Source organism: Oncorhynchus gorbuscha, linkage group LG07 (genome assembly GCF_021184085.1).
Source record: "Oncorhynchus gorbuscha isolate QuinsamMale2020 ecotype Even-year linkage group LG07, OgorEven_v1.0, whole genome shotgun sequence".
NCBI lineage: Eukaryota > Metazoa > Chordata > Actinopteri > Salmoniformes > Salmonidae > Oncorhynchus > Oncorhynchus gorbuscha.
In genome coordinates, this window is record NC_060179.1 from 29,699,025 (window position 1) to 29,713,174 (window position 14,150).

The 14,150-nt window shown below is 41.2% G+C and overlaps 3 protein-coding genes and 1 long non-coding RNA gene across 10 annotated transcripts in view; 2 read left to right on the plus strand and 2 right to left on the minus strand.

Moving 5' to 3' along the window:
* The window catches only part of LOC124039764 (arf-GAP with SH3 domain, ANK repeat and PH domain-containing protein 1-like), a 69,506-nt gene extending 65,415 nt beyond the window's left edge, over positions 1 to 4,091 (plus strand). For all 4 annotated transcript variants that reach the window (XM_046356106.1, XM_046356107.1, XM_046356109.1 and 1 more), the window contains 2 exons: positions 67 to 189; positions 2,763 to 4,091. In XM_046356106.1, coding sequence (XP_046212062.1) covers positions 67 to 189; positions 2,763 to 2,837 — 198 coding nt within the window. In that variant the 3' untranslated portion in view covers positions 2,838 to 4,091. The remainder of the gene's footprint in view (positions 1 to 66; positions 190 to 2,762) is intronic.
* An 844-nt stretch (positions 4,092 to 4,935) lies between these two features.
* On the minus strand, positions 4,936 to 7,604 carry si:dkey-37o8.1 (Elongation factor 1-alpha-like). The gene is made up of 7 exons (XM_046356110.1): positions 7,207 to 7,604; positions 6,945 to 7,124; positions 6,545 to 6,841; positions 6,310 to 6,460; positions 5,976 to 6,232; positions 5,546 to 5,780; positions 4,936 to 5,296 (listed from the first exon to the last, which is right to left on the minus strand). The coding sequence occupies exons 1-7, from the start codon at positions 7,348 to 7,350 to the stop codon at positions 5,184 to 5,186; spliced, it is 1,377 nt and encodes a 458-aa protein (XP_046212066.1). The 5' UTR covers positions 7,351 to 7,604; the 3' UTR covers positions 4,936 to 5,183.
* A 565-nt stretch (positions 7,605 to 8,169) lies between these two features.
* fam49bb (family with sequence similarity 49 member Bb) overlaps positions 8,170 to 14,150 on the plus strand; it is a 39,611-nt gene continuing 33,630 nt past the window's right edge. Inside the window, exon 1 of one of the 4 annotated variants that reach the window (XM_046356112.1) lies at positions 8,170 to 8,324. The gene's annotated coding sequence lies outside the window, so the exon portion shown is untranslated. Of the gene's footprint in view, positions 8,325 to 10,915; positions 11,078 to 14,150 lie in introns of those variants that run through there. The other 3 variants (XM_046356117.1, XM_046356111.1, XM_046356114.1) reach the window with 3 other exon arrangements.
* Positions 10,515 to 11,833, minus strand: LOC124039767. The gene is made up of 2 exons (XR_006839631.1): positions 11,781 to 11,833; positions 10,515 to 10,971 (listed from the first exon to the last, which is right to left on the minus strand). It is a non-coding gene; the product is annotated as an uncharacterized LOC124039767 (long non-coding RNA).

Consider the following 14,150-nt stretch of genomic DNA (forward strand, 5'->3'; position numbering starts at 1 on the left):
GACCATTCCACATACTATTTACTTGTCCCTGGTGACATTTCTGGTAATGTTCATATGTGTGTTTAGGGGAAGACCAAATCTCGGCGGGTAAAGACCATCTATGACTGCCAGGCCGACAATGATGACGAGCTGACATTTGTGGAGGGAGAGGTGATCATAGTGACGGGAGAGGAGGACGGGGAGTGGTGGGTAAGTAACTTCCCCCTAACAGGCTCACTGATGTTACCCAAACACTATTAGATTAGAGTAGAAGTTTAATAGTCACATGTACAGGGTTGCAGGGTACAGTGAAAATCTTAAACTCCAATCTCCAACAATGCAAGTCAAAGTCAAATTAAAACAATCAACAATCCCCAAATACAGGTGTGCCAAGCTTGTTGCATTATACCCAAGAAGACTCAAGGCTGTAATCGCTGCCAAAGGTGCTTGAACTAGAGTAAAGTGTCTGAATACCTACATAAATCCAATTTGTAAGTCGCTCTGGATAAGAGCGTCTGCTAAATGACTTAAATGTAAATGTAAATGTAAATGTAATATTTCCAGTATTTAAAAAAAAAAAAAACTTTTGCAAAAATGTCAAAAAAACGGTTTTTGCTTTGTCATTATGGGGTATTGTGTGTAGAATGATGAGGGGGAAAAACTATGTAATACATGTTAGAATAAGGCTGTAATGTAACAAAATGTGGAGAAAGTAAAGGGGTCTGACTACTTTCCGAATGCACTGTATATTATAAGCTATAGAAATGTATTTATTAATGTCTACATTTGTTTTTGCTACGTTTATTCTATTACAAGCACCTTATTGCATATGTTTTTATTATATTATGTACTAAAAAAAAGGAAATTTGTATTTGAAAAAATCCGTGTGTGTGTGTGTGTGTGTGTGTGTGTGTGTGTGTGTGTGTGTGTGTGTGTGTGTGTGTGTGTGTGTGTGTGTGTGTGTGTGTGTGTGTGTGTGTGTGTGTGTGTGTGTGTGTGTGTGTGTGTGTATACAGTACCAGTCAAAAGTTTGGACACATCTACTCATTCAAGGGTTTTTCTTTATTTTTACTACTTTCTACATTGTAGAATAATAGTGAAGACATCAACACTATGAAATAACACATATGGAATCATGTAATGACCAAAAAATGTTAAACAAATTATAGTTGAGATTTTTGGTTCTTAAAAGTAGCCACCCTTTGCCTTGATTACAGCTTTGAACACTCTTGGCATTCTCTCAACCAGCTTCACCTGGAATGCTTTTCTAACAGTCTTGAAGGAGTTCACACATGCTGAGCACTTGTTGTCTGCATTTCCTTCACTCTGCTGTCAAACTCATCCCAAACCATCTCAATTGGGTTGAGGTCGGGTGATTGTAGAGGCCAGGTCATCTGATGCAGCATTCCAGATGGGATGGCGTATTGCTGCAGAATTCTGTGGTAGCCGTGCTGATTAAGTGTGCCTTAAATTCTAAATAAAAAACTGACAGTGTCACCAGTAACGCACCCCCACACCGTCACACCTCCTCATCCATGCTTCATGGTGGGAACCACACATGTGGAGATCATCCATTCACCTACTCTGCGTCTCACAAAGACACGCCGATTGGAACCAAAAATCTTACTTTTGGACTCATCAGACCAAAGGACAGATTTCCACCAGTCTAGTGTCCATTGTTTGTGTTTCTTGGCCCAAGCAAGTTTCTTCTTCTTATAAATATCCTTTAGTAGTAGTTTCTATGCAGCAATTCGACCATGAAGGCCGGATTCACGCAGTCTCCTAAGAACAGTTGATGTTGAGATGTGTCTGTTACTTGAACTCTGTGAAGCATTTACTTGCTGATTTCTGAGGCTGGTAACGCTAACGAACTTATCCTCTGCAGCAGACCTAACTCTGGGTCTTCCTTTCCTGGGGAGAGCCAGTTTCATTATAGCGCTTGAATGGTTTTTGCAACTGCACTTGAAGAAACTTTCAAAGTTCTTGATATGTTCCGTATTGACTGACCTTTATGTCTTAAAGTAATGATGGACTGTCGTTTCTCTTTGCTTATTTGAGCTGTTCTTGCCATAATATGGACTTGGTCTTTTTACCAAATAGGGCTATCTTCTGTATACCACCCCTACCTTGTCACAACACAACTGATTTGGCTCAAATTCATTAAGAAGGAAAGAAATTCCACAAATTCACTTTTAACAAGGCACACCTGTTAACTGAAATGCATTCCAGGTGACTACCCCATGAAGCTGGTTGAGAGAATACCAAGCATGTACAAAGCTGTCATCAAGGCAAAGGGTGGCTACTTTGAAGTATCTCAAATATAAAATATATTTTGATTTGTTAAACACTTTTTTTTGGTTACTACATGGTGTGTTATTTCATAGTGTTGATGTCTTCACTATTATTCTACAATGTAGAAAATAGTACAAATAAAACCCTTGAATGAGTAGGTGTGTCAACTTTTGACTGGTACTGCATATATGTGTGTATATATATATATATACACATTAAAACACAAAAACACAGTCATGGGAAGCACAAGTTGAGCATCACAAATCACTCAATGGTGGGGAAGTGCTAAGATGGAGGCGCAGTGGCTTGAGAACAGCGTCCCCTGTAAGTCATCTAGTGTGTATATAAATCATTGGGTGTTACCTTAAACTAGCTTCAACTTTACCATACTCACACTGCCAAACAGACCTAAAAGCTGGCTAAATATTGAAAAAGAACACCTGTGCAGTGCAGTTCTCCTCAACTCACACATTCTCTCTGTTTCCTTTCAGATCGGCCACATTGAAGGGCACCCGGAGAGGAAAGGTGTGTTCCCAATGTCTTTTGTCCACATCCTGAGTGACTGACAGCCAGACAAGGCTTGCACTAACCCCGCCGCCCTAACCCCTAGAAGTACCCCTGTACTGTAAATAGCTACTGTAACAACCTGACGTGAAACCAGTGTTCTAAAGAGAAAAAAAATCGCAATGAAGAAACCCAAGTAGGCTCAACTAGCCACTGGATGCTGAGCACATCCATTTTGTAAATACAAATGTGTGTATTTTTCCTCTTACCAGTATTATCTTAATCTTAGAGCACGACCTATGGCTGCCGTAGCCACTCTTACCCTAAAGTGTATGTTTATGCTGTTACTGTGTATATATGTATGTAAATATATTTGTGTGTGTGTGTGTATATACATGTACAAGCATACATGCGTTCTCTGCTTGCCAGATAATAACCAAGTATCAGGGCAGCCGTGTTTGCATTTTATCTGTAATCATTTTACTAGTCATCCCTGATATCATTGCTTGCATTTCTGGAGAAGGCTGAATATGAAGGAATAGGAAAGAGATCATGTCACTAGTCTCTCACCGTTTCCTCATCCTACACCACATTAGACTGGAGATTCTCATGTCTCCAACTGAAACCTACCATGAAAACTCAGCTGAGGATTAAATATGTATTCATTCAATGTATCCCTTGTTCTTGCTCGCTTTGTGTGTACATGTATTCGGATAGTTTTACAGTATTGACACTTGCTGCTACTTTATGGTGGGATATCAGAAACCCCCTGTGGAACCGCACAGGTCACCAGTAGTAGACTTTGCACCGTTTCACTCTGTCAAGTTATCTTCAAGCTGTACTATGTGGAATTGAGCAGAGTGCTATTTAAAATGCCACTCAAATCAGGGTTTGAAGAACCACTTCTGAAAGCCACTGACACTCACAAGTACATATGGGAAGGTCAATGTCAGTAAGCAAGAATGTGAAAATTCTGATGGCCTGGAGAGATTTGAACTAATGTCCAATGACATTTCAAACTTAATGTGGCGTCAATGATTTCCAGACGAGAGCTCCACTGTTAAGGATACAAACTAAAATGTAGACAGTTTGTGGATATTTATTAAATCCAGCGAGGCAGTCAAGCAGAAATAGTTTGCCTGTCACAGGGTTTTCCTCAGAACGCTGGGTACTTTTTTGGATGACAGGAAATTGCTAATAGTGAGCAGGATATGTACCCTTCACTCCCCATTGACTTCATCTCCTCTGGTTTCAACCCATGTAAAGGAATATCAACCCCAATCATTCCATTGTACTAATAAAAGTGTTGTAATGGATGACGTCTTTGCCTTTATTATACTGAAAAATAAACGCACCATGTAAAGTGTTGGTTCCATGAGCTAAAATTAAAGATTCCGTTAATGTTCCATATGCACAAAAAGCTTCAAATTTTGTTCACATCCCTTAGTGAGCTTTTCTCCTTTGCCTAAATAATCCACCTCACAGTAGCTGACTCAGCATGATTAAAGGTGCACTTGCATTGGGGAATGAAGGTCGCTATATATATATATATATATAATATAAATAATATATATAGAGTGCTCACAGATGTCTCAAGTTGAGACAGCATGCAATTGACATGCTGACTGTAGGAATGTCCAGAGCTGGTGTCTGATTTAATGTTCATGTCTAAGCCAACAGTCACCCCCCCCATCCAAGTCCAAATCAAATGTTATTGGTCACATTGTTAGATGTTATTGCAAGTAGCAAAACGCTTGTAACCCGGCCTCAACCACATGGATGGCATTGCTGTGAACAGCGTGCCCCATGGTGGCAGTGGGGTTATGGGCAGGAATAAGCGAGACAACTGCATTTCTCAATGTCAATATGAATGCACCGTGATAAGCTCCTGAGGCCCATTTAAATTATGCATGATCTATTCCTAGTAATGAGATTAGGCCTTAATTTCAATTGACAATCCTCATTTACCGTAACTCAGTAGAATCTTCAATTTGTTTGGGTTACATTTTGTTCAGTATGCCAATAGAATGAGTGTCAACCATGGTGCCTTAATTTTAACAAGGCTAAAATGTCTAGTAAAGAAACTTAGGTGGTTGCTGCTAAAGCCAAGGAATAGTCACTCGTTTATTCAGATGAACAGCACTTCAGTGAAACAAAGTAATTTTGAAAGGACTTTTATTCGTCAGAAGCTTTTTGCACAACCTTTTACATTTGTCTAAGAAAGGCCATTCAATTGTTTAAATTACTCCAGATGGTAGTACAAGCTAAGAGAAGCAGTTATTTTTTTCTTCAAAAACAGTGCTTTGTATTGAAACACAAATTATATATATATATGCAAATAATAGTCAACTTAAAGCTTTATCCTCAAGCTCTTCTATACCAGAACTGCTGGTAAAATAACAAAACATTTATTTGGAGACTTGGCCTTTCTGTGCATGCTTCTTTGATCCATGGTCCTTATCCACCGACTTAATGACTCCCACAGCAACAGTCTGTTTCAAGTCCCTCGCTGCAAACCGACCTGAAGATGGAACACATGGATAACAAATTACTTTTATTGTTAAAACCAAGTCAGCCATATTTTAGGTAAGACACATCTGGTGAACAAGCAGTAATTTATCAAAAGACAGACATGATGCAGAATCAACATTTGGATTGGATAGAAAGCCATGTACTAATAAAACATTACACTAGAAAATCTACCACTTAGTTCCAAATGTTCCATGCCCACTACCAGTGATGTTGCCTAAAAATATTGAGAGAAGTGTACCTAAAGGAGGGTAGGTGAAGAAACTCTCCACACAGAGGGGTCTGTTGGGGCTCATCTTGACAGTGGCAGCATCACCAGACTGCAGGGTCTGGGGAAAGTCCTCCAGCTTCTTCCCTGTGCGACGGTCAATCTTCTCCCTCAGCTCTGCAAAGCGGCAGGTCACATGAGTGGTGTGGCAGTCCAGTACGGGAGAGTAGCCATTCTTGATTTTGCCAGGATGGTTTAGGATTATGAGCTGTGGGAAGACTCAAAGACTTCAGTTAAACAGTACTGGGCTACAGAACAGGTAGAGGGATCTGCACTAGTAGAGAACAGATTCACATCTTAAAACCAGGGAAGATTTGTTTGACAAACCATCAGTACGTTAGATAATGGGACACTCGCCTTCAATACTGAATTGCCATTTTCAGAGCGTGACATAAACCTGTACCTGTGCCACAAAGCTGTTGACATCAGAGGGAGGGTCATGCTGGGCGTTCCCCGCCACATCACCACGACGGAGGTTCTTTACAGACACGTTCTTGATGTTGAAGCCCACGTTGTGGCCAGGCCCAGCCACCTGCAGACCCTCGTGGTGCATCTCAATCGACTTTACCTCGGCAGTCAGCTTGGCGGGAGAGAACATCAGGGTCATGCCGGGCTTCAGGACCCCAGTCTCGATCTTCCCCACTGGAACTGTGCCCACTCCTGTAGAACAGGGAAAAAGTGACAATCCAACTACTCACAATTTATGAAACATGTAGACCCCATGAGCCACCCCTCACCTCCAATCTTGTATACATCCTGCAGGGGCAGCCTCAGAGGCTTGTTGGCAACACGCACTGGTGGATGGATGGAGTCCAGGACTTCAAGTAGAGTTCTCCCATTTGCATGCCCTTGCCCTCTCTTGACTTTAGAGCCTTTGAACCAGGACATCTACACAGCAGAAGAGGGTTCATTAGTCACAGGTGGATAAAAATTATACTTAAATGTGGATGAATGAGATTACAAACTACTCACTTTCTGAGATGGGGCAAGCATGTTCTCACCGGTCCAGCCAGAGATCGGAACAAAAGGCACAGCAGTGGGATCGTAACCAATTTTTTTGAGGAAAGTGCTCACGCTTTGGACCACTTCACCAAAGCGCTTCTGGTTGTATGGTGGCTCAGTCACATCCATTTTGTTTACAGCGACAATGATTTGCTTGACACCAAGCGTGTAGGCGAGCAAGGCATGCTCCCTGGTCTGGCCATTCCTGGAGATACCAGCCTCAAACTCCCCTTTGGCCGCAGACACGACCAGGAGGGCAACATCAGCCTGAAATGAATTGTGAACAAAGGCTTAAGAACAGGTTACCACCAATTCACATTGGCCTAAAGTGTTAGCCCCCAAGCAGATACACTACAATGGGCAACGTCACCTGTGATGTCCCTGTGATCATGTTCTTGATGAAGTCACGATGGCCTGGAGCATCAATTATCGTGATAGTGTATTTGTGTGTGTTGAATTTCAACAATGAAATGTCAATGGTAATTCCCCGCTCCCTCTCAACTTGCAGTTTGTCTAACACCCAGGCATATTTGAAAGAGCTCTTGCCCATCTGTAGGATGAGAGAATTTAAAAATTAGCTACAGTTGTAGTTGCTTAATACATATAAAACGTTGCGCCAATTAGTTTCTTACCTGGGCTGCAGCCTTCTCAAACTTCTCGATTGTTCTTGGGTCGACACCACCGCATTTGTAGACCAGGTGACCAGTGGTGGTTGACTTTCCGCTATCAACATGGCCTATGATGACCACGTTTATGTGGGTTCTCTCCTTCACCATTTTCAACTAGCTTCTGCTAACAGATAAACTTCACCCAAAGAAGCCTCTAAGAGTATAGTGCTCGAATTTGAATGTAATAATTGTGTGCGTTACCCTAGTCTAAATACTTTCGTACTCGTCGTCGTAAAGGACTGCTATAAAATGTAGGTGGCATTTTATAGTCGGTGCTCCTGTAATGTTTTGATTGAAGTCAGGCATGTGCATTCATTAATGCCGCCCATCTGTGCAGCCCATCAATCATCGTTTCCCTTTTCCCCCTGTTCTTGAAGTCGTCTAATCATATATCAGACGTGACTGGACAGGTGAAAGCCAAGAAGCAAAGTTCTTGCTTAACGCTAACACAATCATGTTAGATCAGTATTTCAAAGAAGGGACAAATAAATTGTATTTTCACAGTATTTCGAACGGTTTTCATAGTCTACTTGAGTTTTGAATATTATGTTCGTACTTTAATTGTATGAAAATGTAGGTCTAAATTAACCTGGAATTGCAATACATACTGGCTAAATGAACGTTTACTTTCCACTTTAGACTATAGCCTATGTATTATTTGCCAGGTGGTTATTGTTTCTTTCACGTTCAACTTGGCCTGATATGTGTTAGCATTTTGTAGGCAAACATTGCTGCGGGCTAATTTTTTTTTTTTTTCTTGCGGATTAAGGTACACGTTAATGTAACACGAAATTGCATGACATGTGTCATGTTCACACTGTAAATAACATTTGAACTCGGCAACATAAATACAGTAATACTAATCTGGTTACTGTAGCCGAGACCCGTGGGTCCGTTGTGTTCGATTTGCATTCAATGCAACCTCTCGCGCGTTGTTGAGGTTGTAACCTGTCTGTTGCACAATGACGTTAGACCAACCCGGAAATAGCGGACAACTGAAGCGAATCGTTATTCTTTGAGCTGCTAGCGTGGTAGCTACCAGGTGGAGGACAACTGCCTTTTCTTGCACTTCGAGCATTACGGTAAAACACAATTAAGTAATGTTACTTGTAAATATGGTCTCCAACGTAATATTGCTTTGTTATTATTGATGTTTGGCTAAGTAAGTGTGCTGCTGTGAATAGGAGTAGAGTATTCAACAGGAGGATCATTCATTGGGGTCTGTATACTATAGGTGCTTTTTTAGCAACGAGGGTGTATTCACTAGCGTCGCTTTCAATTGTATTGGATTGCACAAAAACAGTCCCTGGGAAGCAAGAAGTTAAATACAATTCCATATCAATTTAATGAACCGGTGGCAAGGACGGTTGGTCATTATGACGGGGGAATTTGAGACCAAATATCTAAAGGATAGTATTATTAAACAAACTTTCCAAACGTTGGGCTGTTGTAGACACACTTCCTCTCTGCTTGTTTTATGTCAAAATAAAATTCCTACACGTGCGCCATAATGTGGACAAAAAAATGAATAACTTTTGGGGTCTTTTATTTTGACATGAGGTAAGCAGAGATGAAGTGTGACTGTTTGGAAAGACTGTTTAATAATATGATATACGAGTTTATGACCTAGGTACTGATACCTGATAAGCATTCATATTGAATATGAATATTAAGAATTTGATTAAGAATAAGCATTCACATTCAATATGAAGATTAAGAATTTGATTAAGATTAAGAATTTCCATCCCATTTGAACCCCGTTCCATCCCTCTGCTGCAGTGTCTCAAACCCGAACGTGGAAGTGAAAATGTTCAGAAAGCTAGTTTTAGCCTTTAAATCTCATGCTTGTAATGTGACTAGGCTATGGTCTATTGACATGATGTTGAGTGCAAAATCTGCTGTACAAATCTCACACGCTTAACCACAATGCTCTGTATGTAGGCTATAGAGTCACATGACTTATGTGACCAAAACCATAATTCAAATCTGAGATGTAACCTACAGAGACCAATAATGGAATAATGGAGTGTTATTACAAGTTACCAGCACAACTCTACAACCATATTCATTTAATTTAGGATTGGCACTGATCTGTAGTGTAAAGATGTTTGACGTGACAGTGCTTAGATTAGGGACATGTGGTTAGCAGTAAGACTTCTCATTGGTTCAAAGAGGTACACTGTGGTCCATCATATGACTGTTACCTCCATGGCTCATCAGAGGGTAAACAGGCTTGGCCAGCATGGTGCTTGTATGGGGAAAACACTCCACTACCCGACCTTGTCCACTGTAGGAACAGATGCTGTAAATAAAGTCTATCTTGTTGTGTTATATACCGTATGTGGTTGTCAGCCATGTTGCAAGAGAAATATAGGCTAGCTATAATTTTGCTTTTAATCTTTGTGAAGTTGAATCTAAAGTTACCAATTGGGAGTTTTTTCCTCCATGTGGGAGCATCAATATCATTACAAGTTCAAATGCCCGATACGGGTCTGATGGTGTTTTTCCTGGCATCTGGCCAGCCATTGCAAGCATCTGAGTGGATGTCCACTTACAATACACGTTATGACTGGGGTAGAGGTGGTGAGGGAAGGTGTGAACGTTGTAATGTCCATTGACAGATCTGTAAGCCAGGCTACTTATACCAGTAGTGGTTCCTGCTGATTTGCATGCAAGCCAAAAGGAGGAAGCAAGGCCTTCAGCTGGGGTGCGCATTGAGGTGTTTTCTTTAAGAGATGTAGACAGACTTCCTTTGTCACTTCACAAAGTACAGATCGCAACAGTACATGTGGTTTGGTGATGACAAGGAGATAAGAATATCAGTATGAATCTGCATTTGATCTGTGAGAACCCGTAGGCTGTTTTATCTGTTTTTATGAGACAAATCATCATTCATTTTCCCTTTCCACTTTTTTCAAAATTCAGGTACAATAGACTGGTGCATGCCCCAACCATGAGAAATGGGCCATTTCCATTAGTCATTATCACATACCTGTAATTTAATGGGTCATTAACAAAGAGAAAGATAATTTTAGATGAATCCCATAAGACCAGTGCAGCCAGGCCAGACAGTTCAGTAACAACTATGAGTATTTCTGCTGCCTGTTCTCACTGCTCAGAGACTGGTTGGGTTTGTCTACTTTCTGTGAAATCACCATGAAAGTCTCTCACTTCAGTGGTAACTCAATTGAGTTGACCCAGTGAAATTCTCTCAAATGAACCTCAATCTACACATCCTGTATAGCACGATGACTCATAAAGGACTGCATTGCTTTTCAGTTTAGTCTTGATCAATTCTGGAGCATAATTTATTTTTTAGAAGATACACATACTCTACATACTTTGTATTCCCACTATAGGTTCATGCATTCATTCTTTGTTCATCTGACACACAACTTTATTACATTATAACAACACAACAATATACAATATTATGTTATCCTAATAAACATAACATACCAAGACAAATATGTGACCTCTATAGCCTTCCTAACTGAGTGACAGTTCTTTCTGACATTTAGATTTACATGCACATATTTTTATTACTGTAGGCTACTGTTGGCTACTATTGTTCAGTGCATTTTTATTAATAGCTGTAGGCTACTTTGACGTCAGCGTGGATTCGCAGGCTGTAAACCCATTTTTCATCCCACTCCCTTGAACACGCCCAGTATTACGAAGCGGTGGTGGACTCTGTATCCTGGTCGCTCTTTGATAGTCGTTTTCGTCCTGTGATATACCAGTGAGACAAGACCATTCAATTAATTAACAGGAATAACTGTCCGTCGCGATGTGATACACGGACCATTCTGTTCGCCAATCTCTGATCATAGTTGTAAGTATTGATAACGGATTGCATTTATTGTCCTTTACTTTGTATCAGTTTCTTTGCAGGATAGCGCTACTGGCGAAGGCTGCGTGGCGGATGGAGGTGATTGTAGTCCATAGTAGCCTACATGTGCTTAGAAATACCGTGCTCATATCTTTCATTGCAACTGAAGTTACGCGAAATTTCACTGTACACATTTTGGAATGAATAGAAATGACTGCTCGCACGTCTGCGCTCATTGCCGCGCAACAATAGTTACAAAAATAACTGTCCGGTTACTGTGTCAGTGATCACACACAAACTTTGTAGAGCTGTATTGCAGTTCACATGTTTCGTAAGACAATCATTTTAGTTGATTCGCACGGACTCATTTATAGGGTTCTTTATCCAACCGACGGTGGGACTGCATCCGTAGAACAAACCGAGGTTGAATTTCACCTATGAAGTAAACTAGATGATATAATCTAGTCGGTTATATACCACCAAGCTACCTTTGATCTTTCACTGTATTCATATCTTCTTCTGATGGATACTCACAATCATCAATTCAAAATCAATAGGCAGTCAGTCTACAAATATGTTGATTTCATGACATTTATGTTGTGTGTTGCATGGCCTGTGGACGCGTTGTAATCCACTCACTTCGGTGATTACCTCAGGAAAGGGATCTATTTGAATAAACCTAGTTAAGTGCAGTGGGTCCTCTTACTTTTTGTCGGACACGTTCTGTCTTGTTATTGTTGGCTCTGCTGTCAAACATCCCTAAAACACACAAACGAAATATGCCTTGTTATTTTCAGAATGTGTGCCCAAAAGTCGACTCACGACTAGTGCATTTCTCTTATACTTGCTTTGTTTTTGTTTGGTCCTGTATGAATGCTCCAAATTCCTGACCCTCGCGTATTGGCCAAGGAAGACGGGAATCTACTGGTGCTTGTCCAGGATTCAGCAGGTCTGTTCTTTGCACAAGGGCAACCTAAAAAAGCCCTCCTGGCTGTGCTTAACCGCTGTCTCTCAGCTACAGTGCATGTCTGTGCATGTCTACAAGCACTTTTTGTGAAGACATGACACTTTACTCATGTAGTGGAAAAAGTCAAGGTTCAGCTATCTAGCATACCAAAAACAGCAGAAGCAAGGGCAACCTATTTTTAACGTATGTGCAAGGACAAAGGTATCTCTCGATGGAAACGTAGTAGGCATAGCCTATCTACAGGGACATCCGGTGTTAGGAAATATTGGTGTCACCAACCTTTGCTGTTGCTTCTGGGGCCTTTGCACCCTGCCTTGAAAACCAACCTGGACTCGAGTAGACATAACATTAGTAAATATATTAGCTAAAATGATAAGTAGTTACAAACTAGCTATGTAAGTAGTTGTTAAAGTTTCTAAATGCTATTGTTGTCCGTGATGAGATTCGAACGCGCATCGTTTGGGTTGCTAGACGTTCGCGTTAACCTTTTGTCTTATATAGCCATACCAAACATAACATGTCATACTTATTTGAGTGTTCCGGCTTTACAGTTACATCTAGTCTATGCGACCAAGCTGTGAAAACATATCGGACGGAAGTGCTATAGTGTTAGCTCGGCCTTCTCTGGTTAGCAGATTTAAAACATGCGTTGGAGTGCGCCTTTGTTGTTTGTCTCTTGCTATGTGCTGTAAAACATCAAAGAAGGGTTATGTTGAAATTGTGTAGGCAGGGCCTATAGTTGTTGTGGGGTGTATATTGCTGGGAGTAGTTAAAAGGGGAATGTGTAGGCCTACGTTTTGTATGCTATTTCTCTGATGTGTCTGTGTATGAGTCAGTGCATGTGCCAGCTCTGGGAGATGCTGACTGGTTCTGTGAAGCATTCCTCTTAACTTTCTCACTTCCCAGTCCCTGTCACACCACTGATCCGAGAGGGACTGATAATGTACCCTCATCCTCTCTTGGGTATGAAGCCTGACTGTCCACATGAACCTCAAATATCCTAACTGAAATGTAACCAATCATTCTTGGTTTGAGGAGAACATCATCTCTCCTTACATGTCAATGGGTTGTGTGATGGCACTGTATTATAGGAAGGTTATGAACACACTTAACTCTTTCAGCAGATGCTTCATTATTAGCATCCCAGTACCTGATCCAGTTATCAGTCCCTCTCTTGTATGTGGTGTGTATCTTTAGCAGGTACATGCAAAATGGCCTTTGCATTATACACTCAACATTGCGCTATAAATAACCTGGCCTCTCCTGAAGATAAAGTGTTGAGGACAGAGTATCCTTAGCTTCCTGGTGAACAGGTGTATTCATTAGTGCACACTGTAGCGAAACATTTTGCAACGGAAAGTGTTTTACAACAGAAACAAGAGTTTGTTATTGGACAAGTTTAGTTAGTCCCTCCTCGTTTTCGTCAGTTTGCTTCCATTAGGTTCCAAGTGAATTACAAGCCTTCATCATTCACGCACGTGCACACACACCACAACCACCTCCTGACTTCTGAAGGTAAAGATGAATCCCATACATACAGTTGATTTGATTTGATCTCCCGAGTGGTGCAGCGGTCTAAGGCACTGCGTCTCAGTGCTAGAGGCGTCACTACAGACCCTGGTTCAATCCTGGGCTGTATCACAACTGGCCGTCATTAGGAGCCCCATAGGGCGGCGTACAATTGTGCCAGCGTCATCCGGGTTAGGGTTTGGCCGGGGTAGGCAGTCATTGTAAAGAAGAATTTGCTCTTAACTGCCTTGCCTAGTTAAATAAATGTTCAATAAATAAAATCATGGGCTGTTAAGCCTTCTGTGTCCCCCACCCACATTTCAGTGGACACCATAGAGTGGGGTTGCTACACCACAGATGGCACATCAGCAGGGGAGAAATTCATCTTTCACACCTCCCTGTTGCCACAGCGCCCCCGCACCAAATCTCCATCCTACAGTAGATGATGCTGGAGCCATCCTATAGAAAGTAGAGTTTAGTTGTCAGCCTGAGACGGGTCTAAGCAGTGAATTACCCCTGCATACTTCTGTTTGGAGCGTTTTATTCAAAGAGTTTTTTTTTGTGTCCGCTATTAATCCATGAAATTATATGCAGGCTTTG